Source organism: Pseudochaenichthys georgianus, chromosome 5 (genome assembly GCF_902827115.2).
Source record: "Pseudochaenichthys georgianus chromosome 5, fPseGeo1.2, whole genome shotgun sequence".
Taxonomy (NCBI): Eukaryota; Metazoa; Chordata; class Actinopteri; order Perciformes; family Channichthyidae; genus Pseudochaenichthys; species Pseudochaenichthys georgianus.
In genome coordinates this window covers 12,934,030-12,958,119 of record NC_047507.1, presented here as the reverse complement: position 1 = coordinate 12,958,119, position 24,090 = coordinate 12,934,030, and the positions used below count along the sequence as shown (strand labels likewise).

General features: G+C 40.8%; 2 protein-coding genes across 2 annotated transcripts; both read left to right on the top strand.

Moving 5' to 3' along the window:
- The first annotated feature begins 562 nt into the window (after positions 1–562).
- Positions 563–8,670, top strand: LOC117446751 (heme transporter hrg1-A-like). Its single transcript, XM_034083140.2, has 3 exons — positions 563–905; positions 4,667–4,834; positions 7,602–8,670. Exons 1-3 carry the CDS (start codon positions 776–778, stop codon positions 7,736–7,738), a joined length of 435 nt encoding a protein of 144 aa, XP_033939031.1. The 5' UTR covers positions 563–775; the 3' UTR covers positions 7,739–8,670.
- Positions 8,671–18,917: 10,247 nt separating this feature from the next.
- On the top strand, positions 18,918–19,490 carry LOC117447322 (twist-related protein 2-like). The gene has a single exon (XM_034084023.1). It carries the CDS (start codon positions 18,918–18,920, stop codon positions 19,488–19,490), a length of 573 nt encoding a protein of 190 aa, XP_033939914.1.
- The last annotated feature ends 4,600 nt before the right edge of the window (positions 19,491–24,090 follow it).

Sequence of the window (24,090 nt, the reverse complement as noted above, 5' to 3'; positions counted from 1 at the left end):
GTTGATAGAAATCAACACGTAATGAATTAAGACCCCACGGTTTGATGATTGATAGGTGTGTTGGTTGTCTTTCATTTCGACATGCAGAAAAATGTTATAATAAACATAGATACGTATGTTAAATGGATATATCCACCTTCTTTCATTTATCTTTCCATTCCCACAACAATATACATAAAGAAATGGCATATTTTGGACATAGTTCGAATGGTGATTAATCATGATTAATTAATTTTTAAGCTGTGATTAATCTGATTAAAAATGTTAATCGTTTGACAGCCCTAATATTTATATAAACATATATGTGTGTGTATATGTCCGCATCTGTAGCCTGTTATTGTCTCATTATACCGCACTGTGAATGAATTAAAAGTAAATATATAAGTCATCATGAACACATCTGTCCATCAGACAGAGGGCTGCTGTGCCTCCTGTCATCATTAATGGACGTCTCTTTAGTTTAAAATGACCGCTCAGAGGAGAGGAGTTCTCATTTCTCTAACCGCCTGCTGCTTCCACTCCTCTCTCCTCGGTTCCCCTCCTCAGTCCTCCGCTCGCATCTCCTGTGGGCGGCACCAAGTCTCGAGGATAGGAGTCGAGGAGGGGACATTTGAGTATTGAGAAACCTCTATTCGTGTCCTCGTGCGTTGAAGATTAACCGGATGCAGTTGTTTTGAAATACCCAGCTGGCTGCTCTCTCTCAGACACAAACAGTCGCTTCTCGTCTCGTCGTGCCCGTATCCCTGCTTTCACACCACCTTTTATTTTTGTGAAAATGGCTTTTAATAAAACGTACATTAGTATCGGTTATGCCTCGTTTGGGACGCTCATGGGGTTTTCTGCTTTCCTGGTGTGGAACATCGCGTTCAGACAGCCGTGGACTGCAGCCATGGGAGGACTGGCAGGTACAGTAAACACTGCAAAAACATGCATTTTGTTATGTAGAATTTCACAGGTCTTATATGTTTTTATTAAAGCCTTCAGCTATACCACCAGTGACCCCCCTTTGGCTGAAGGTGCCCTGGTTATTGAACCTATTTATTGCAAAAGGAGCCTTTAGTCAGACAGGAATCAAAGTTCTGGTTCAAGGGCAGAGATATCAACATATAAACGATGTTATACAATCAAGTCAAATTATAATTTGTTTAATATCAGGGAGGGATACGCTGCAGCAGATCTTTTCTTTTATCTGCCAGGTGTCAGCTTTTCATCACGTACAAAGGTCAACTTTTTACCTTGATTAAAAGGAACATTGAGACTGTTAAAACATTGGAGATTAAAAGTATTTTTAAAATGTATTTTTGAGCCAAAGAGGATAATACATTTCCAACAATAGTATACAAAAACCTAATTGAATAGGGAAGGGAACACATAAACATAACCAGTGTTGGGCAAGTTACTTCCAAAATGTAATATATTACTTATTACTCTCTTTTGAAAGTAATAAGTTACATTACAAAATTACTGTCTCTGAAATGTAATGAGTTACACTACTTTAGTTACTAGTTACTTTCACCAAAATAACCGCAAAAGAATGGCTAGGTATTTTAAATGCTAAAATGTAGTTTAGTGCAGCTCATTATACATCCAGTGAAGGGCAATGTGGTATAGCATAACAACTGTGTAGGCCCTTAAGGCTACTAACAACTTGTATTACACGGCTTAGTTGAATACTCGATTCTGATTGTAAATTCTTAACATGTGACACGTTGTTAATACAGCAGTACAGACCACTGTCAAGGACTCTAATGAAGGTTGCTAAGGAGGATCCAGAAAGAGAACGGAAAAGAGGTTAAAAGACGGAGCGCTGGACGTCAGATAAATCACCAGAAGAAGGCAGACAGGAAGTAAACACTAACAGGACACGGAATGGGCTCTGTAGTGTGTTTAGTATATGGCCGTGTGCAGAACAAAATGACTCCGGGTGCATCTGAGGTTACAGGGGGCGCAGCAGTAGCAGGTTTACATGAGCAATAGTGGCCGGCAACAGCAATGAAAAATAGCATTGATGGTCCCCAATGAACAGATTATGGCATTTGTTATGTTTTGAAACCAAGCAAGTGAGAACATTTCAAGTGAGTTAAAAGTGCAATCCTGAAATATTTCATACAGTCCAAAGTGGACTATGGCAACGAAAAGCACAACAGCTTCAAAACTCTACTGATAAAACAAAGGAGAACATATTGTAAATCAAGGCAAATATTATTTGAACCAGCTCATGGTTTGAAATGGCAAACATTGAAAAGCAAAAGTATTATTAAAACCATGTAGCCTACTAAATCATCACTTTGGTCCCATCATATACTCTGGGAAGAGAATATTTACTGTGCTTGAAAACTGGTATCACATCATCATCATGTGAGGTTGACTTTGTGACCTGGAGATCATTTCAGCTGCAACATTAGCTTGTTGATAAGCTTGGGATATGAGATAGTTTTGTAGCCATTCGTGGTGAAGGCATCTGTGCATTGTATGCATTATTTTTGACCCAACATTTCTACAGGCATGGCAGAATATGGCACTATTTTCACATATTCTAGCCCTTGTCTATTTGTATACCACGAGCTGCAAAATGACCACCTAACCCCACTGTACAGGCGGGTACTTGTTTAGATCTACCTGGGCAGGCTCTGTTTTGCCGTGGTATCCTGGCTGGCACCTGCGGGCCGCAGAGGGGCGGCGTAGTTTCGGGCAACGAAGAGTGCTGCTCCGGGGGTGAGGGCGGCGAGTCAGGCGGGAGTAAGCTCGTGTCCACAACGGAGGGTAACGTGATGTTCCCATCTGACCCGTTCCTACTGTCTGCAGTAGATGCAGTGTTGCTGGCGTTTAGTGATGGTTGCTTTAACCATTTTCGTATAAATGATTATCCACAGATGTGTGTCACTGCTGTGGAAGCACTTTGGAAATGATGCACGCGCAGCGGAGCAGGTCACGCGCACCTGACACAATTTGTTGTTAGTATTTGTCGCACCGTTCTCTTTTTTTAATAGAGGGAGCATAACATTCAACTGCCCGAAGATCCCCGAAGATCCCGGCACGAAGCCTGAAGGGTAAACACACCAGGTTTACTAATCTACCCGCACAATTTGTCTGGTGTCGGAATGTCTCGCTATGTTAGTACATTGTTAAAAAACAAAACACCATTTCATTTCGGGTTAAAATGTGTTGTAACTGGGTTACTGAGCGTTGTAACTGCGTTACTGAGCATTGTAACGGGTAATATATTACCCACATTTCATTAGTAATGCGTTACATTACTTCGTTACAGCAAAATATATTACTTTAACTCCGTTACTTTTGTAACGCGTTACGCCAAACACTGAATATAACACAGTGTTGGGGGGGGGGGTCTGGATTATTTTATAAGCATGTTTCTGATGTTACAGTATGACCATGACGTTGGGCACAGACTTGCAAATAAATGACAACATTAGATCCCGTCCAGTCTACCAAAAAACTACAGTCATTCAACAGATTATATTAAGTGTCGTTTCCGTGGATCTGACCTTTGAGTCACCGTTGCAAGTGCATATCAGACCTCTGCTCTAATCTGTTTACAGCATGTACTGTGATCAATGTAGTTGTTGTAAAATATTATGTCATGTTCCCAAAGATTAAACTGACTCATCTGGGCTCTTTTGTTTGTATTTTAGTTAAAGAACAAATGTTTCTCCTTCAATCACAACTCTGATTCGAGAGCTGCATACAACATTGATAAATTGCCACCAGAATACAACACTTGCTTTTTATTTCATAAGGGAACTTGTTCCTTGTCTGCTTTGAGGATTCATTGACACAATTATATTTTACCAAATAAAATAACACATGACATTTCATTTTATTTAATCGTTTATTTAGCAGGGACAATGTACAGTAATGAACACTTAAAACATTAAAATGTGTCAAGCGTAACAGTGCCAGATTTAGCTTTGAGCTCATTTCCATCCGCAGTCCCTCACATAAAACATTTAAGAAGTTTACATTTTACAAACAGCAAAAACAAAATACATGATATGCAAAAAGTGCAAAAGAGCAAGAGCAGCATACACAAGTATTTATGACATGGTAATACAACATAGCAGCAATGACATATAAAGTGCAAGAGGAGATACCCCTGTATTAAAGTGCATTATTATTAGTCATTAATAATTAGTTAGTAACAGGTAATTATTAGTTATTACCTGTCTTATAATGTGTTATGTGATCACTCTCTAGCCTTATCCTTATTGCACTTTCAGATCCAGTAAGCATAGCCTACAACATTGTGGCTATTTAAAAACAAAAAAAGGGTGTGATTGCTTACCTCAGCAATAATTGGCAACTTGGTGTGTCATGAATCGATGCACACTCATCCCTCATACCAGGAGTTCATCATGACCATACAAATGAACATTGACGGTGTTAAGTATAAGCAGGTTACATTCGCTGCAAGTGTATTGTCTTTAAGGATGGTTTTTGCATATTGTTATTTTTAAGATTTCAGATAATAAGCTTCATTTCAGTGATGTATGAGACTTTCTGTGGTTTGCATTCTATTAAAACTACAACATCAGGGTTTGAAAGTCTGTCTTTCAAGGGTGGCTTGTTGAAGAATGTTTAGAGTATTTTTGTTTACTACTTGTTTGCTATGGCGATTCTCTCTAACCCGTTGGTGCTTGTTCCTCAGGTGTGCTGGCGCTGTGGACCCTGATCACTCACGTCATGTACTTGAAGGACTACTGGAGGACTTGGCTGAAGGGCCTCAAGTTCTTCTTCTTCATCGGAGTCTTCTTCTCTCTGTTGGCGGTTGTGGCCTTCATCAGTTTCCTGTCTATTGCCATCCACAACAAAGAGTGTAAGTTCCTGTTCGTCGCTTTCCTCCCACATAACGAACATAACTCACTGCCCAAAATGGTACCTGTAGCGGCCAAAATCATATAGAACTAAAACAGATAGTTAACTTAACAGCCGCTGAGGCACTAGTTAGCGGATCTTACGCAGGGCAATGATCCAGGTCCAGACAAGATTCTCCGTTGTGCATTTTATTCCTATAACAAAATACAATGAACAGGTTTCCTATATCTCTTTCCTTAAGCCTTTCCTATGGCTTTCCCTTGTGTAGCTTGAAACACCCTGGTAAAAAAAACGTTTGCCTACTAGTGCTCTGGCTCCCACCACCCACCTGTCTCCAATATATACAATTACACCAGGTGCTCTAATCACCCAGTGCCCAAAACAAGCCTTCAAAATAAAAGCATATAAACTACTTTAACTTATGACGCTAACTAAGAATACCTATAAATAAATGATAATAATAAACACTATAAACAGCAAGAAAATAAATGTTAAACTATTAAATAATATAAAGAGATATATATATATATATATATATATATATATAGCTCCAACAGTACCTTTCAATCAATCAAAGTTGATATATATAGCCCAATATCAGACATTTTACATTTGTCTCAGGGGACTTTACAGTTTGTACAGAATATGAATATGACACCCTCTGTCCTTGATCCCTCACATCGGACAAAGAAAAACGTCCAAAAATCCGCACAGTTAATGGGGGAAATGGAAGAAACCTCAGGGAGAGCAACAGAGGAGGGATCCGTCTCCCAGGACGGACAGACGTGCATATTTTGCGTGTATTTAAAAAAAAAAAACATAGGTTGTCCAAATGCTAGAACATTTATTTTTCTATATATAAGAAATTATTATTGAATTTAAATATGCAGGACAAGTTCAAATTGAATCACTGAAAGAAACTGGATAACCTGCTGAGTCACATGACTGGGTTGAGAGTCCCGGGGAGTTAACTGGCTCCACTCAGTCTGCGGCCACACGAGGACGAAAACGGTCGTTTGCGATACTGTTTAGTGTCATATAGACCGTTCGGCCACACGAGGACGACCGAATACGGCACTAAACGACTGAGGAAACGATAACGGGTCCCAAGGTGGATAGAACGGCATACGCAACGCTCTGGGGGGTCAAACGGCTCCGTGTGTACGCCCTATCCGAACATTTTCTGATAATGATGAGGCAGTAGCCCCGCCTCTCCCCACCTCTGCTGCTCACCCCCGCGTCAAAGTAAACTGCACACTGAATTCAGATTATTTATCTTTCTCTCGATATGGACCTAAACGCGAGTGAAGTGTAATCTGACAGGACGGAGACACGCAGCTCTGCTCACCTGCAGCTCCTCCCGCTCTGATGAAGCGGTGAACGGAGCAAAACACACACTTCAAGTCAGATCATCACCCTTAGCTATCTTAATTACCTCTCAAACTACCTACTAGTTATAAATATGTTTATTTTTACTGTCGGCCGGGCCACTCATTACTGGATCAGCTGCTGCATGAGACAGACACTGACGCTGTCCGAAGAGAGGCTCCGTGTATTTTATTATTATATTATATAGAGTCGTTATTCATTTGTTTTAAAGCTCAATAAATAACAAAGAAGACCTTTGACCGGCACTTTTATAATTTTGTCCGGAAGATTTAAACGAAAAACTCTGCCCGGTTCCCTCGGCCCCCACCGCGGAGAATAAACAGAAGGGCAACCATGACAACCATGCTTCTTCGCTGCTTTTGTGGAGGAAGTTACAGCGCCACGTACAGGCTCCTGCATATGTACTGCAGCTTCTCCAGCGGTTGGAGCTAAACGGAGCGGTCTCGTGTGGGCAGACACTATCCGGATAACTATTGCGTGTGGACGGAAGCTTTTTTGCGATTGCGTTTGCGTTAATCCTATGCGTTTAGCCGTTTTCGTCCTCGTGTGGCCGCAGCCTCACCCAAACTCTTTCAGGTTTACTTCATGTGCAGTTTTCCCACAATCCTCACCCAGAATGCCCTCTGACAACCCTGAGGGAACAACGTGGGACAACAAAAATGTCATTCATCTCACACAAATTGCACTAGTAATGCTATTTTTCACCCCAAGGCCACTATTGCTGAAAATAATTCTTAACATACTTTTGTGCCATTTTAGTTGTTTTGTCATATTTTGGGCCATATCAGAATAGATGTAGGTGAAAGATATAAGTAAAAATCCTTTACATTAGTTCAGCTTGCGAACATAGGAGAAAATGTATCATATATCTTCAAACCTAAACTGCTCTTGAACTTAAGCTCTCGAGGAGTCTTTAGTTGGTAAATCCACGATGACTCCGGTACAGAAACTGTTCATGTTCAAAACGTCCTTGGTCGAGGTGATTGAAAATGTATATAAGTATTTCAATTCAGAAATAGGGCAGTGTTCTAGCCCTTTCATTATTTTATTTTTTGAATCAAAAATGTTTTAACATTAGCCAATGAAGTGTAAAGAAGAAAAAAGCTGGCATTAATTATCTTATTCACCTGCAGTACATTTTAATGTCTGCACTTGTCAATGTCGGACTACATTTACTCCTGAATTGGATCCTGAAAGCTTTCTCAAGTGTAACAATTAAAAGTGTGTTAGTACACGACCAGTTCATCTCTCAACATCACTGTTCCACCTCTGTTGAGGCTAAATGGGAGCGAATCCCAGCTGTCCTGTTCAAATATCTTGTGAGGTCTGTATTAGCAGCAGATTCATGTACATGGTGTGTTTCTCTCTGTTTCCCACAGCCCTGACGGACCCCAGGAGTCTCTACCTGTCCTGTGTGTGGAGCTTCATGAGCCTCAAGTGGGCCTTCCTGCTCTCCTTGTCCGCCCACCGCTACCGCCAAGAGTTTGCCGACATCAGCATCCTCAGTGACTTCTAAGGACACTAAAACATCCCGCAGTGACTACACCAACTTTATAGAACAGCCTGAGAGTCCGAAAGGCCATGGAGGAGACTTTCGGAGGAATCAGAGGAGAGTTTTAAATACTTTGTGTTGTGGATAAACACCCTGATCCTGGTAACTCTCCTGCCTTCTTGGCCTAAACCTCCTCCTTTTTTTAAATATCGGTGAAGGATTTGTTGCTGACTTGGCCACCAACAAATCCAGCCCTACTGTTTAGGATCACTGATGGATTTTAAATGGAGAGAATAATTGCGCTGTAACTCTTAGTGTTGCAGTTTGTGCTGTAGCCACAAGAGGGAGCCATCCTTTCAACAGTTAAGCGCCATGTTCTGTGTGCGCTTGACATCCCAAATTACATTGTGTTATATTGAATTGTTCTCATTCAATAAATGATGAAGAGCTGCACGAGTTGCACACGCAGCAGATAAATTATGTAATCTGCATATTACAATGCATTTGATGAAATCACGATGTACATCCAAGCCCTGCTTTAACAAAGTAATACTGCAGCATCTACATGAATGCTTTCATTTTATAAGCACCACATTTCCTGGTTTATATAATATTGAACCATGAAGGGGCATTTTTATGTAAAGAATAATTTTTATATTATTTGTATCGGTGTGAAAAACAAGGCTGATTGTGAAGTCGAGAATCAGTTATGGCTTTAATTCACAACATAAGCGACACTACTAATGCTCATGCATGTTGCTTCACATTTGATTGTCTTCACTTGAACCATTTATGACATTTATATTGTTGCTTTATGAGATTATGTTTCTTTTATTTGTCTACATCCCCATGTTAAAAAATGAAGAAAGACATTGTGTATCCACATCACTGAACGTATGAGTGTGTGTTTGTATAATGAGTGTCTGATAGTTATTAAAATGTGTTTTTTGACATTGCATTGGTGTGGATAACTGTCCTGTTTTTTAAACTGAATTTGCTCCTTTTTCTACATTTTCTCTTTTGTTATTTAACTTTGTGACCTTTTTATCCCAAATCCTTGTGAGTTCCAAGTGTCACAGAGGCAGATGGAGGCTGTAACAAACCTTTATTCCAACTAAGCTTATGTCAAGAGGGTCAGTGTTGGGCATTAAAGTGGGATTTGCATTATGAGAGGGAACATAACAACTTTTCCAACCCAGCCGAGCCACATTTATGAATGAGAAAACACCACAGCGTTGCAATTCCAACAGTAAATGCAGGTCAATAAGCTACACTTTGAAGTCAGGCAACTATTCCATCCATCCACAGTTTTATATTGTCCCTCAAAGGGAAGGTTTGGGGGTGGGTGCAGAGAATTTTTTAGTGTATAATTTTGTTAAGGCAGCCGCCTGATAGGGGGACTTTGAAGTTGATTTGAAAAATATGTGAGTGAAATATTCTAGCTGTATCAGTGTTAAGTGCTTTATTGCTGATTAAACTATTCATGGGAAATATTGGGGGGATATGTGTCTTTTGCAACTGTTATGGAAAAGCTCAGTGGCAAGTGAATCTGGTGTTTTATTATTTATTACAAGTATCAGTAACTTTGATCCTTAAGAAGCCACTGTAATTATTTCACTCTTTGTTGCTTTCCTGCATCCTTCCTCTGTGTTTTAAGGACATTTTTGGTGGTACTTATATCTTAATTGCATTACACTGGTTTGCTTGTAAGCCCCCAGAGTCTCATTGAATCAAGGTAATTGCGATGTTGTGGTTAAATCACCATGGCAACATTTTTTATCTGGCCGTTATAAACTTCGACATTAAGAAACAGAAAAACAATCCGGCTCACTTTCCACTGAGCAAGCTGGGGGCTTTGGAACCAAATGCGTCCTATTAACTTTATACAACAGCCTGTAAAACGTGTGTGTGTGTGTGTGTGTGTGTGTGTGTGTGTGTGTGTGTGTGTGTGTGTGTGTGTGTGTGTGTGTGTGTGTGTGTGTGTGTGTGTGTGTGTGTGTGTGTGTGTGTGTGTGTGTGTGTGTGTGTGTGTGTGTGTGTGTGTGTGGTATGTAAAGAGAGGGAGGGGTCTCGTTTTATTCAATTATGGGACTTCTACCCAAATCAGGGGAGGAAGTTGTCTCAAGTGTTGACTGGCAGTCTGGCAGAGTGCGGTAAGGCTGGAAACAAAGGTTTATACATTCAAATAACACCACTATCCTAAACATCCTGTATAATTAGACGCTAGTGAGCTACAGAGAGGGAATCAGCCTTGATAACAAACAACCTACGGGGGAAGAGATTCCTTTGCATCGCACACATGCGGACCTTAACAGCAGACAATGTCAGAAAAGGACACCAACTCATTCTCTTTATGAGCATCCACACGTCAGCTCTCGTACCTGTTTGTGTGTGCTTGCTGACACGTCAAAATCACTACCTTTTACATGTATTCAAGTACTGCACTTATGTATAATTTTGATGTACTTGTACTGTACTCTTGGATTTATATTTTACCCTTTTTTGCAACTTCTACTGTACACCACCACATCTCAGTTTTTTCTCAACACATTTTTATATCATACATTTTAAATTGTTTAAATAATCATTTTCGTGTAATGCTACCAAAATAACTTTGTACATCGGTTATAAGCATCAGGTTTATTGTGCCCAAAAATGTCTTTCCAAATGTCCTGATCTATTTTTTGTGTTAAGTATTCAAGGTTCTTTATTGTCAAACTAACATAGCTACAGAGTAATTATGTCGTTGAAAATCTTAGGTCACAGGCTTCTCCAACAATGCAACACAATAATACAGATAAGCAGACAATATTAAAACAATAATAAAGTATATTATATTAAAAGTAATACAAAAAAGAAAAATAGTTTTTAAAAAAGTGAAAAAAAAGAAATAGTGGAATAGTGCAATACGAGTTTATATACAAGTTATTGGAATGATATATTAGATAATAGATAAATAATTACTAAGTAGCAGATGAATGTTACTGCTTTGGAGCCCTCTTGAACGCTGGCCTGTGCAACGCCTATCCCCATCTTTCGCAATCTTTTGACAGCATGCTCCATATTCACCTATGTTGCCTCCATGTGCTATCTTTCACCCTCTGTTGCCATATTGCCCAAGTACACTTTGCATTGTCGACTGTCGGTATCGAACAACTGACCTTCTACTTGGTCGCCATACCAACACAATCATACCTCGGACCAGGTGAGTATATACCCAGTGCTTCGTTTGTTTAGCCTGTGATTTCCCTTCACTTTGTCATTTCACTGACCTGTGCTGAGTGGCAAATACAATTTCGGAGAGGAATTGTCAGTATGCGTGTTACAAATGTTGTCATGTCCACAGAATACAAGGCTATTAAAACACTTGAGGTCATGTCACTGGAGTCACTGTGTCCTTTAGAAAAGATTGGACTTAAGCCTTCGAGAAACCCGAACATATCTGATCTCTGAAGCTGAGCAGGTTTGGGTTAGAGACCACCTCTTCCTTTTTAAAATGTTTATAAACATGACATATATACTTCCTGATTACAGCCCACCCCATCCATTTCAAGGACTTATACTGATACAGATAATATGGTCAGTGAACCACTCAACCCTACGTTGTGTTTAATCCGGACCTATACCTTTATCTGCAGGGCGGATGTGGCTCAGGAGGGAAATGGATATCTAGCAATCAGAGGGTCAGTGGTTCGATCCCCGTTTTTGAACATAAAAGTGTATGTAAGTCCCTGATGGATTTATTTATATGGAGTTATTTTACATGAGAATAAAACTTCAAGATTCTTTAAAATATGTTTGGTTCAAAACAAATGAAAGGGAATATTTTGTAGTATATCTTTTAGGCACTTTGCAGACGGTCCCTGCACGCCTTTCTCTCCACCAGCTGCAGATAGAGACCAATGTGAAGAGTCCAGCTCAAACAACTGCATCTATTGACTTGTTTAGATGATGCTAGTTGTTTTGTTTATGAGTTATTGACCCATCAATCCATCAATATCTTCTAAATGGACCAAACTACAGTTTATAAATGACTTAACATTAGCTTTCTTGGCCAACATCAACATTTAAGAACTGCCTACATATCAATGCTTTATAATCATGAAACACTGTGTATTGCCTAATATTACAAAAACAGGGGATATTCTGAATAACTTATATTAATTCTGAAAACTTCATTTCATTTGAATGCTGATACTTCTGTCAGTAAAAAGGTTATTGCAGGCCCTTTACCTGCCATGAAATATGTGCATACTAACGTAAACGACAAACGTATTGCACCTTTAAAAAATATTTAATATTTCGGCTGAGATGCAATGGGGTGGATGTAAACATTAGCATACAATTAGATTACAACTATACTATAAATACCTTCAAATTGGACTTGAACACAAGTACTTAGTTACTTTCCCAGGTGATAATGGGTGAACAGGAATTCACAGCTTCGACTGATGCCTGTGATGCGTGCATGCTAACAGTTCCCATTGTGAAATATTAACATTCGATTTAATGCTGAAAAAAATGAAGCATTTGATCTAAAAAAAGAAGCGTCATGAGGAAAAACGCTACATGAAAAGCAAACATCTTGAATTGGTCGAGAACCAGATGGCCTCTTTGACATTAAGAAGCCGCTTTGGCATTTTAAGAAGGCAGTCCCAGAATGATTTCCGAGGAACTTCCGCAAAGCGAGGTACAAAGCCTACAGATATTTAAGCAATATCCAGCAATTTACTGTTTTATTTACAAACTGAAACATATGTTTCTAGACCTTTGCAGGCCCCCTCCCCACTCGTCTCTCCTTATTACCACACTGATTTACTGCTCCAGGATTTCTCGCTCTCTATCTGATTTCCCCTTTCCTTGCTTTGTCTCTGTGTTATCCTTATCATGTTCTCTCATCACTCACCAGTCATCCAAACTGTCCCTGCAGACCTGCCTGTTAACAGCACATACTCTACTTTTACACTCAGCTATTGTTTTCCCCCTCCCCTGATTCTGTGTGCGATGCTGCCTGTGCCTCTGGGACCACTGCAAGCTCGCATCTGAAACATTTTAGAGAGACACATATTTGCTGTTTTAGAGCACAAAGGGATATGCCATGGCAGAGGTTGTTTGAAGTGGCTTCACAGGGGAACCAGAACCAGAGCGAGGGATTTGAGAAAGCATAAAGAAACGTTAGCGCAATGTAACATTGGTGAATTCATCTAATCTAATGGAAGTGGGGATTGATTCAATGTGAAGGCGCGCCTCTTTGAAGCTGGCCCTGTTGATGTTTCTAATGCAATAGCTCTGTTGTAGAAACGCATGCATTCCTCTGTACCTCGCAGACAGTGCTTCACTGTGAGTTTGACAGGAGTGGATGCGTGATAGTGCCTAATCCTGCAGATCCCAGGTTGACACTGCTTCCAGAAACCAGGATATGAAGTGTGAGTTTATCAAGACGTTGTGTTCACATTGATATGTGAGGTTGGTTGTCAAACAAGGAGCCGTGCTGAGAGAGGCCATAGTGTACATTTACCTCAATATGTCAATATACAGATTTACTACAGCAGGGAAGAGAGCACATTGTGTCAAAACATGATAGGATGCATGGCCTTGTATTGTGTTGGTGTGAACATACAGTTTGCATTGGGATTGGTCCTGCTGTGTCATTCTGTATTTTGCTCAGCGTTAAGGTGCACATGTTTTGTAAACAGTTATTCTCTTAGCAGTAGTCTCAGTTGATAAAGAGTTTTCCAGCCCAGGCGGCTACATGGTCAGCTCTGAACTGCTGACTCACCGTGTATTATTGGTGTTGTTTACAGCTAAAAGTGGACTTAAAATAGCTGACACAGCAGTGGAAATGACTTTCATGTGATGATGTGCTCTCCATCAATTACATCAGCGTCTTTCCTGCTGGCTGATCAGTCAGCATTATTATCTGGAATAAGTCATGTTTTTTTCAATCCATATATAGAGGTTACGGTCCAGCTGTTTTTTGTATTGCCCCTGTATCTCCTTATCACATGCACATGGAAGTCATGTGACCGGCTGCTTGCACATAAGGACATAAAGTGATGTAATATTAAGGCCACCTTACGCATGCACACATAGCCTTATATTTAAAGATGATTCATGCGATATCTTCCACTTGTTTTTTTAACGTTTGTTTTTTGTGAAACAGTGATACACTTCATGAAGAAACTTCAGAACAATTTTAAGCTCGATTTAAAACATATGTATGTAATGCCTTGTAGAAATGTTTTTAGTTTTGTTGTTGTTAGGTTGAGACTGAATGGACCATATGACCACTTGCTTTCTGGAAAGGTGCTCTCGTCTACAAATATAAGTGCATTACTACCAACGGACAGGGGTTTTCACAAACTCAGATTTATAAAGCAGACACAATGACCTGTTAACAAGTGCTAAAGAAATGTGTCTGTACTACACACAGTAAAAGTCTTCTCTAACCATCATGCCTTGCTTCTTCCCTGGATGTCCCAGGATAAGCCACACAAGGTTTTATGCGGCCCAACCTGCTGCTCCACGTGCACCGGCGCTGCATGTGTATCCCCAGCTCAGCTGTGAGCTCCACTGGGACTGTGTGCAATGTACCATGGACGAACCCCGGCGCTTAAACACTGGAATCAGAGCCAGAGCAGGATATTGGCTAAATTACACATGAAAGCAGGGACATTTGAAGGAAGCTTGAGCACTAAATATTATGATAAATTACGACCTAATGCGAGAAGATAAGCCACAGCTAAACAAGAATAATACAGGCTTGCACGCAGCACGGAGATTTTTTTTTTTTATTGCACTTTTATATTTGAAAAACACACATGTTAAATGAATCTATAAACATTTGACAAAACACTTCAAGTTTAATTTTGTTTATTTTCTTGAGGTATAACTGTGCCACATTAACTTCTTCTGCAGAGAGAGGTTTCCAGACAAACAGAACTGTACACCTGATCTAGTGTTTATTATTGGATTAGCAACAAGCAACAAATAAAAGAAGAATAATCTAATCAATCATGTATTAAGAGTCTACCAGATAATAAAAAATATATGCTCATACGCACTGTGTGGATGTAGATGAGATTTGCTTGGCAGTGGCCTGATATTCATGACATTTTCGATCATTTTAATTCAAATACTATGTATACACATATGTTTTCCATATGTTCTCAGAGGAGTGCTGGAAAAAAACAATACAGACAAAAGAATATCTCATGCAAAGTAACTAACTTTTGTTTTTATTGTTATTTCATTCATAACGAGAGGCTGATTTAAGGCTTTTAAGGATTTCCTGTCTATGATGGCTTATTAGTAATATACATTTGAATATCCTATAAATTAAAATCTCTACAAACATATGTCTGTGCCTTTTTTACTACCACGAATCTCTGCAAATAATCTGTTTATGATTTGGATTTATCATTTGAAATCTTGGATTTAATGGGATAGTTGGATGATTTATGGAAATGCAGTTATTGGTTCTCCTGCAGAGATTAAGATACAAAGTTGGATGTCACGCTCAGCACAAACTTAGCACAAATACTGTAAACAAGGTAAAACAGCTCGCCTGGTTCCGTTTTAAGGTAACAAAATCCCTGTTTACACTTCTTTTGTGGATTTGAAAACAAGATACAAAAGTTTGTGACTGATCTTAAGAGGCCCTGATATGCTGATGTTGGCTACCTGTTTCCCCCATTTTACAGTCTTTATGCTAAGCTATCTTCATATTGAACACACAGACATGCGAGGGATATCAATCTTCTCATTAAAGTCTTGGCAAAATATAAGCTTATTTCCCAACTTCCTGAACTAGCTCATCTGGTCATCAATGGGAAGAGGCAGGTGGAGATAACATACTCCCTTGCACATTGTGCATTAGATTTGCTTATCATCCACACCTCTCTCATCCTCATTAGAAGTTGGCAAGCGCAAGCGCAACCCCCCCCCCCCACCCTTCACTCCACCATGTCCCATCACCAACCATCCCCCACATACCATGCACCTTCACCCCTCCCCACCCCCACCCCACTCCTCCCGAACCCCTCTAAGTGGATACCCCACAGGAAGGGCTTCTCCAGGGGGGAAATGGGTCCCAGATGTCTGCCTTTGTGCCACTACAGGCTCCTCGGGAGGGATGGAGCCATGGACGGGTGGCTGTGGGGTGGAGGAGGGTGCGTGGTGCAGTGTGCAAACATCAATAACGGCAGCCATGAGGGTGAAGAAACTCCTGGGGTGAAGGTGAGGAGGAATTTAATGATTAGTTCCTTTTGTCGAGCCAGCATGGATTTCCAAACACATCATTTATGATTGGTCACACTGCCGCGCTCCTACCAGCTGAGCACGTCACCGCAGCGCTACAACCTTTTGGTGTATGACGGTAATTGAATTGACTGCATTACGAACTTAAAGAAACTGTTTTCCCTCTTTTATTTTTTTTCCTTGGAAAACTTCAAAAGTTTCAACATGGCCGCCCCTCAGTGCAGTATTTCAGTCAGGAGCAAACCATATGTTGTAGAGACAGAAACAGACAATACATCCCTCTTCTTTGATATCCAAACCCCCATGTGTGTGTGCGTGTGCCTGTAAGCTCATATATATATAGATATATTGATATGTGCATGATCTATTTTCAGCTCCAGAAAGGGTTAATTACGACCCCCATGGAAATAAAACAAAGGACGAGAGCAGGGCCTGAGTGTTTAGTGAAACATTATGTCAAGACTCTGACAAGGAAATGAAATGTGCAACATCAATCAGCCTATGAGGACAGAGATCAAACGAGCCTCCACACTCTTGCATCTGGTTCTGTTTGGACAGCCTCACTTTTTTCCCCCTTCTCTCTTTGCCTTTCTTCTCCTTTTCTTTTCCCCTTTTCTTATTCTTCTTCCATTCTCTCTCTTTCTTTCCCCTTCTGTTCTTCAACGTGCCACGACATTCCTGTAGGCCTACTCGCTTTGTTAGCTCATTTTTTCCATGATGGTGGCACGGAGCCACGGTTTCGCTAAAAGGTAAGCGGCAGCTCCCGAGATTAGCCCGGAAAACAGTGACTTTGCTGTCCCTCCGCTGTCTCCACCGGAGCTCTCAATGAGACTCATTTCTAAAACCAGCTAATCCTGGAGATGACTCGGCCTGTTATGTAAATACAATCTCATACAATCCACTGTCTCTGGCCATGCCCTTGCTTTGATGGCCAGATGAGTTTTTTTTTTTTTTTAAAGTTGATTGAACCCAACTGGGATCGAGCTACTTTCCGTTGAAACATCCCTCTCTGACTGAAATGTAAACCAGTGCAATCACGAGGCTCATCAAAAATCTTCTGAACTGCTCTCCACACACGCGGTCCTTCGAATTCCGCGGCAATCACACACAAATTGTTGGCTAAGAGCTGTCAAGCAGCGTGTCATGAATGAAATGAGGCTTAGTTACAACCCAGGAAACTTTTGTAAGTAAATAATACAGGTTTCTGAATGCCATGTCTAGACGGCGACTGAATTTAAATCAGTATTGGAAACATCAAAGATGCACTCTTGTTTGGAGGTGATGACATGTAAATGCTACCATTAGGTATGCTGTCATCAAAAAGTACAAAGTTTCCGCAGCGTCGAGTGCAGAAAGCTCCCCACAACATTTCTCTGCGGTGATGCACACATGAGTCACTTGAGTTGTGACGCATGAAGGTATAAACGGATACAATGTTGGGAAACTGATTGGGATTCAAAGTTAGATAAAATTGTAGGTTGTCCCACGCAGATTGCTCAAACACGAGCGAGAAACATGTCTCGTCATCATCCCAAGAAGACCTCTCCGCTGTGTCATGACTGGCAACGCGTAGCAAATGTGTTTAAGTGGGTGCAGACCCAGATGGGTTCGCGGTTTGGAGGTAGAACATGTGTTGGCTTTGCCTCGGGGCCGTGGATGGCACAATTAGGTGCTCCCTCACCTCTGCAGACCGAGGTCACAGGGCCACTGAGGTCAGGGGTTATTTAGGGTCCTGTCTGTGCTGCTTTCCCAACCCAAGGTGGATGACAGGCAGCAGCTGACGTCATAGTTTTAACCCAATCACTCGTTTCCTGTTCTCGTGTTGGAGAACGGGTCTATAGAGAGTTGCTCAGTGTCCATCAGTATTTACGTACACATGATATTTCAGGAACAAAGCTCATCTTGTGAAATGATTTCCAGGATGTGTTCTTGCACAACTTCACATTTTCTCTCAGATATACCCAAAGCTGCTGTGGCCAAGCAAATTCATGAAAATAATTGTTTTGTTGCTCTGCAGGACTTTACAGTTTGTCATGGTCAAATGTAGAATTTCTACTATTTATAAACAACAGGTCTACATCATAAAGCACTTTGTTTAACCTGAAAATCCTCCTTGAGCCTTTTAATTGGCAGTATTTTCGATGACTCCGTCCAGCAGGTTTAACAGATTTGTTTTTATAGTGTCTGGTTATCAGCATGGTAAAAACCGTAGCAGTGTAAACACATGCTTTGTAAAGTAAAAATTAAAAATGTTTAGCACAACATTAATACACATGATTTATTGCTTTGAGTTACAACAAATAAAGCTGTTGTTTGTGTTCATAGAAATACTCAATGTAAATGTTGTATACAAAAGTTTACACTGCTGATTGTCAACATTTAGATTAATATTTTTCCTAACGAGTTGATGAATGAGAATACCAACATGAGAGCATGTGGACTGACGCTCCAGCCCCAAATCTGGAACCCATAAAGCCTCAGACATCCCTGCAACATTAGACACAGCGCTTCTTATTGGCTGAGAGCTCCACTTACCCCCTTCCTCTATCGCCCGCCCAGCGCACACACACACTTCCTGCTTCTCTGCCTGGCTAATGCCGGACCACGCCCTCTGGAAGTCCTCTCAGCCAAACAGAACTGCCCGCAGGCCTCGAGTTAGCGCTTGGGTATAAAAGAGGCGGAGGTGGACCTGCCTGTCAGATGGTTTGTTGTTGTTCTGTCTGCCAGGTTGAGAGGGGAATGTGAAAGTGAGATATTTAACAAGGTAACCAGGAAACAGGACAGCCAGAGCGACGTCCAATCCGATGGAGCTTCAGAAGCCGTAACTTTCCCTAACGAGAGAGAAGACTTTTGTTACACACACTTTCCAAGTCCAGGTTTGAGAGAAGCATCACAGCTTCTTGTCTTTGCAGTGGAAGCTGAGAGGCTGTTTGTGGACAGTACAATGAGAGAAGAGGTGTCCTGCACTAACTCCCCTGAAGGAGGTCTGGGGGCCAGCGAGGAGGAATTGGAGAGAGGATCGAAGAAGAATCACCAAGGAGGAAATCGGAAGCGTACGCCTTTCCCCAAGAAGGACAGCATGGGTCAGACAGAGGAGAGCAGCACCGGCAGTCCCACCAGCCTGCTGCCGTCAGGCCCCAAGAAGGTGAAGAAAAGCCCAACGACAGTGGTGTCGTTGGCCCCCACGCCGCTGGGGCCCAGACTCGATCAGCCCTTTGAGGACCTCCACACTCAGCGTGTTATCGCAAATGTGCGGGAGCGTCAACGCACTCAGTCCCTGAACGACGCCTTCTCATCTCTACGCAAAATCATACCCACACTACCTTCGGACAAGCTGAGCAAGATCCAGATCCTGAAGCTGGCCTCGCGATACATCGACTTCCTGTACCAGGTGCTGCAGAGCGACGAGATGGACGCCAAGCTGGCCAGCTGCAACTACCTGGCCCACGAAAGACTGAGCTACGCCTTCTCCGTCTGGAGAATGGAGGGGGCCTGGGCCATGTCCGCAAGCCACTAGGATCCCATCGAACTTCTCTCCTAAACCCTCTCGTGTCCACATCTCCACCCCACTGCCCGTGTCTGTGTTTGCACCCACTTCCTGACCTCTGAACCTCTGAATTCTTCCCCTCTTGGTCTGATCTTAACCTTTTCATCTCAAACCTCCCTATACATTCCTGCTCCATCTATGTGATCCATGATGGTTCACTTCCTCTGTATAGACAGAGTTGGATCTTTAAACCCTCTCAGTTCACCCTGTTCCCCTCCACTGTTTCCACTGCTCTCCCTTGTCTGTCTTACAGTTTAATCCAGTGCAACAAGACGCTCCACTGCAGCCCCCCAGGTATGGACAACATCTGCAAACACACACTCACACAGACTGCATGAACACACACAGAAATCCTACAAACATGCACTTTTGTGCACCCAGTTCTGTTTTGCCATGTCATGAGCACAATTTGTAGGTTATTCAATGTTCGTAATTGTCTTGTTTCAGAATATTATTTGTAGCTTTCAACAAAAAATACAGCTTAAAAAGAAGCAGACAGTATTACAAAAAAAAATCTGTGCTGGTCAAGATCTCTTTAAGTATTCTGTTCAAACTAACGCAATCATAAAACATTTCCCTAAATGTATAAATCTGTCCTACACGTAGAATGTAAAAATTGATCACAGATATTTTCAGACTAAACAACTTAAAGCAAGGTTGTTCTGTAAAGCTCCTTTAAAACTGGACATTAACTGAGATGTTTACAAATCATCGTAACGATCACAAGAGAATTTAAACTCATTTTAAACGTAGTTAAAATAACTAAATATCTACACATCAAAGCAAGATGAGGGTGCCTCTGTTTACATTCAGTACTTATCGGTTTGGATATTTAAATCTGTGAGTTTTGTGCAACCAGGGGAAAAAATATAAAATCTACCTCGTAAAAACACATATATACAACACGTGTTTTCCGAGGTATAACAGATTCGTAAAAAAAACACATTTACAGTTTTATAATATTACAAATGATGTTTCTAATTCTGATGTTTCAATGTTAGTATGTTTTAGTCACATGATAATATTATAATATAAAGTAAAAGATCACTGATCCCTAAAACTCATTATTTCTCTCTTTTTCTTTTTTTTCTTCCGGATTTTCTTAGAATATAAAATGCTGATATTTAGTTGCTTCTCGTTACATTAAAACTAACTTTGTTAATAAATGGTACGTGACTTAGATAACATAAAGGATCAAATCAAAACAAATATGTTTGTTCTGTGTTGGTTTGTGCAAATTATTCTGCCATTTTGGGTGCAACTCTTGCAAAAAGAGATGTTGCTGTCAAAGTCTTCCAGTCATGTAAAAGTGCTTCAAAAATATATTTGGCAACATTTAAAATACTGTTGCAAATAACGTGTTCATTTTCTCCATGTAATTGGAAAATGTCAAAATTATCAACAAATGAGATACAATGCAAATAATTATTTTATGTTTGTAAACGGTAATGAAATAAATATCTATAAATCCCGTACAAACAAATGCAGTGTGCAGACCCTTAAAATCATTGCCATGATTAAAACAGCTAACATAGTCAAATATAATGGAAGGTTGTTGCAATGCATTTTTAAACACTCTAGTTGTTTCACTTCATTGACTAAACTAACTAAACAGCACATTATCACCATAGCAATCGAAACTCTGCAGTGTTTGACAGACCTCTGATGTATTTGAGACAAATGTTTTCCTCCAGAATCTGAAGGATCAACTTCACACAGGGTCTGTTTTTTTTCAACCATTTTAACAGACACCAGATTCCTGCACAGGTACAGCATGAAAGGAAGGAGAGAAAGGGAGAGTGGGGAGAAATAAGTGGAGGCACATCTCCCTCTCTCCCTGCAGCCTTGCCCTCTCTCCTTAGGATCTTATATCGTGCAATCAGGCCCCGCCGGGGCCCAGACAAGCAGGAACCTTTAGATTGGAAACAGTTGTGAGGTATTAGGAAGGTGTGTGTACCAAGGTTAGGGTCAGGCACACAAGCCTGTGTGTGTGTGTGTGTGTCAGCACATGTACATGTGTAACGATGTGTGTGTTTGTAGTGCACTTTAACTACCTGTGCAGTGTGTGTGTGTGTGTGTGTGTGTGTGTGTGTGTGTGTGTGTGTGTGTGTGTGTGTGTGTGTGTGTGTGTGTGTGTGTGTGCGCGTGTGTGTGTGCGCGCGCGTGTGTGTGTATGTATGTGTGTGTGTGTGTGTGTGTGTGTGTGTATGTATGTATGTGTGTGTGTGTGTGTGTGTGTGTGTGTGTGTGTGTGTGTGTGTGTGTGTGTGTGTGCGCGTGTGTGTATGTATGTATGTATGTGTGTGTGTGTGTGTGTGTGTGTGTGTGTGTGTGTGTGTGTGTGTGTGTGTGTGTGTGTGTGTGTGTGTGTGTGTGTGTGTGTGTGTGTGTGTGTGTGTGTGTGTGTGTGTGTGTGTGTGTGTGTGTGTGTGTGTGTGTGTAAACATCTGCAGGTTGGTAAACAGGAATACACTTGCAGTTGTTGTTTAGGGGATTTTAATCTCTAAAACACTCCAGGTTTTAGTTTTACGAGAACCACAGTTTAAGTTTTGGAAAAAAAGGAAGCCAGGAAGAATGACAGCATACAAGATAAGGACTTAATTGAAAAAAGAGCAAAGGGGCAGAAATGTGACCAAGTGCAGAGACCTCCATGTCATCAGATAGATGATGGTTCAAAGTAAACTTTAGTACACTTTATTCACTGTGCAGGAATCACAAATAATCCTTCAAGTACTAACACACAGGCTACATACAACCTATATACATTACACTGTCCAGACAGACACACACACACATGCACGCGCAGCCTCCGGCCATGTGCACACTGCAGGTGTTCCACTCGCGTTATTATTAAACCTCTAGTGGCCTCAGTAGCAGACGTCCAGGGCTCCACTCAGTGCTGTGGATGGAATGCCAAGGCCTCTGCACGTGGTAGCTGAGTGTGTCCTTGAACACAACGCGGTAGTCATTACCTACCACTTTGCCGGCTCTGCCTGTTATCATCAGCTCTGCAGGGGCCGCCGCAGAAAGTGCTACAAATGTAAGGCCTGAAACTGACCTGAACGTCTAAGTTTAGGAAAGACGATGAGGTTAGAAAGAGTCCAAGAAACATCAAAGGTGTGTGTGCATGATGCATGTCATTTAAAACAGTGTGTACACATGCGTTAAATTACATATCACTCCATTATTTGAAAACCAACAGAAGGTCCAATATATCAAGGGTGTCATCAAAATATTAGATGCAGACTCTTTTAAGGTTTCTGAAAAATCTTAATCCACATCTCCTCTACAGAATGGCAGATGGTTTTCAGGGAGCGGACAAAAATAAAAGGAATAACTGACAATATATTGCGGTTAAAAAGCGTTTAGCAGTTTCATTAAGTGTAAGAAGAAGTGATCAGAGGCTGTATTTTTTGCAGCATTTTGTTTTAACAGTGTTTCTGTAATGTATTCATCTAAAGTATTCTTCCACTAAGAAAAAAAACTAGAAAGTTGTTTATATTCTATCTTAGACTCACTGAATATTCAAGTATTTCTAATATTTTGTTGTACTTTTTACTGGCAGAGATCCTTTTTCCTTGATAGCCTATCGCCTATAGCCTAAAGCATACCAACCCAGTCTCACGGCATTTCGTGTTCACCAACATGATTTTTAATCTATTGATTCGTGTTCACCAACACGATTTCCCCCTTTTCTTCGTGTTGCACAGCACGATTTTAAAAGCAATGTATTTCTACTGCCTGCAGCACGTCTTTTTCTCCGGTCGGGTCGTGGAAGACCGGAAGCTGTGTGGTTCATAAAAACATGTTCTTACTCAATATCAAGCCACAATGATTGCTTTTATTTTAAATCATATAATTTCTGACTTTTGTTTCCGTCTGGGAGGAAAATAAATGGGGCTCAGAGCCTCAGGATACTGAAATCTGTATTTTTAAATCTTTTTTTCCTTCTAATTTGTTATTCTTTTCAAAATAACACACTGTTATTTACTCACCAATAACACACAATTATCCTTGCTTTTATTTATTGGTTTAATTCCATAATCTCGGGGTTTTTTGGCGTCCGTCAGGAACTGAATTTCAAAATAAAAATAACCGGAAACAGATGTAGGCATTTCGAGCGATTACCCAAGATCCTCACCTATGGTTTAAGCTCGCTGATTGGATGTTTTAGCCGCAATGCATGCTGGGATTTGGTGTTTATATGATATGAAATCCGGAAAACATTTTAAAAGAATAAAATAATACTTAATTCCGAGTGCTCTTGCTTTTCTCTTTGAAAGTCATCACATAACGGCATTGTAATACACGGTTCGGCTGCATTACATATTACAGATCTGCCGTAGTTCTTTATTTAGAGAGCCCTGATGAGAAGACCTGGAAAAACTGAAGAAATGCCGCCGAAACTGAATACTTGACGTGGATCATAAATATATCAACAATTAAACAACATCTTCAATTTCTCTTCACACAATACGTCTCCTTGCAGTATCAACACTAATTCGGCTGACTTTTACATTTGATCTAATTTGTAGGTTATATTTACACCATAACGGTGCACAGCTGATAT

Excerpts from the sequence above, each read along its gene's own strand:
- LOC117446751 (XM_034083140.2), top strand. The coding sequence starts at position 776 with ATGGCTTTTAATAAAACGTACATTAGTATCGGTTATGCCTCGTTTGGG. Across the intron at positions 906-4,666 it reads AGCCATGGGAGGACTGGCAG|GTGTGCTGGCGCTGTGGACC; the intron begins GTACAGTAAACA and ends CTTGTTCCTCAG. Across the intron at positions 4,835-7,601 it reads TGCCATCCACAACAAAGAGT|CCCTGACGGACCCCAGGAGT; the intron begins GTAAGTTCCTGT and ends TGTTTCCCACAG.
- LOC117447322 (XM_034084023.1), top strand. The coding sequence starts at position 18,918 with ATGAGAGAAGAGGTGTCCTGCACTAACTCCCCTGAAGGAGGTCTGGGG.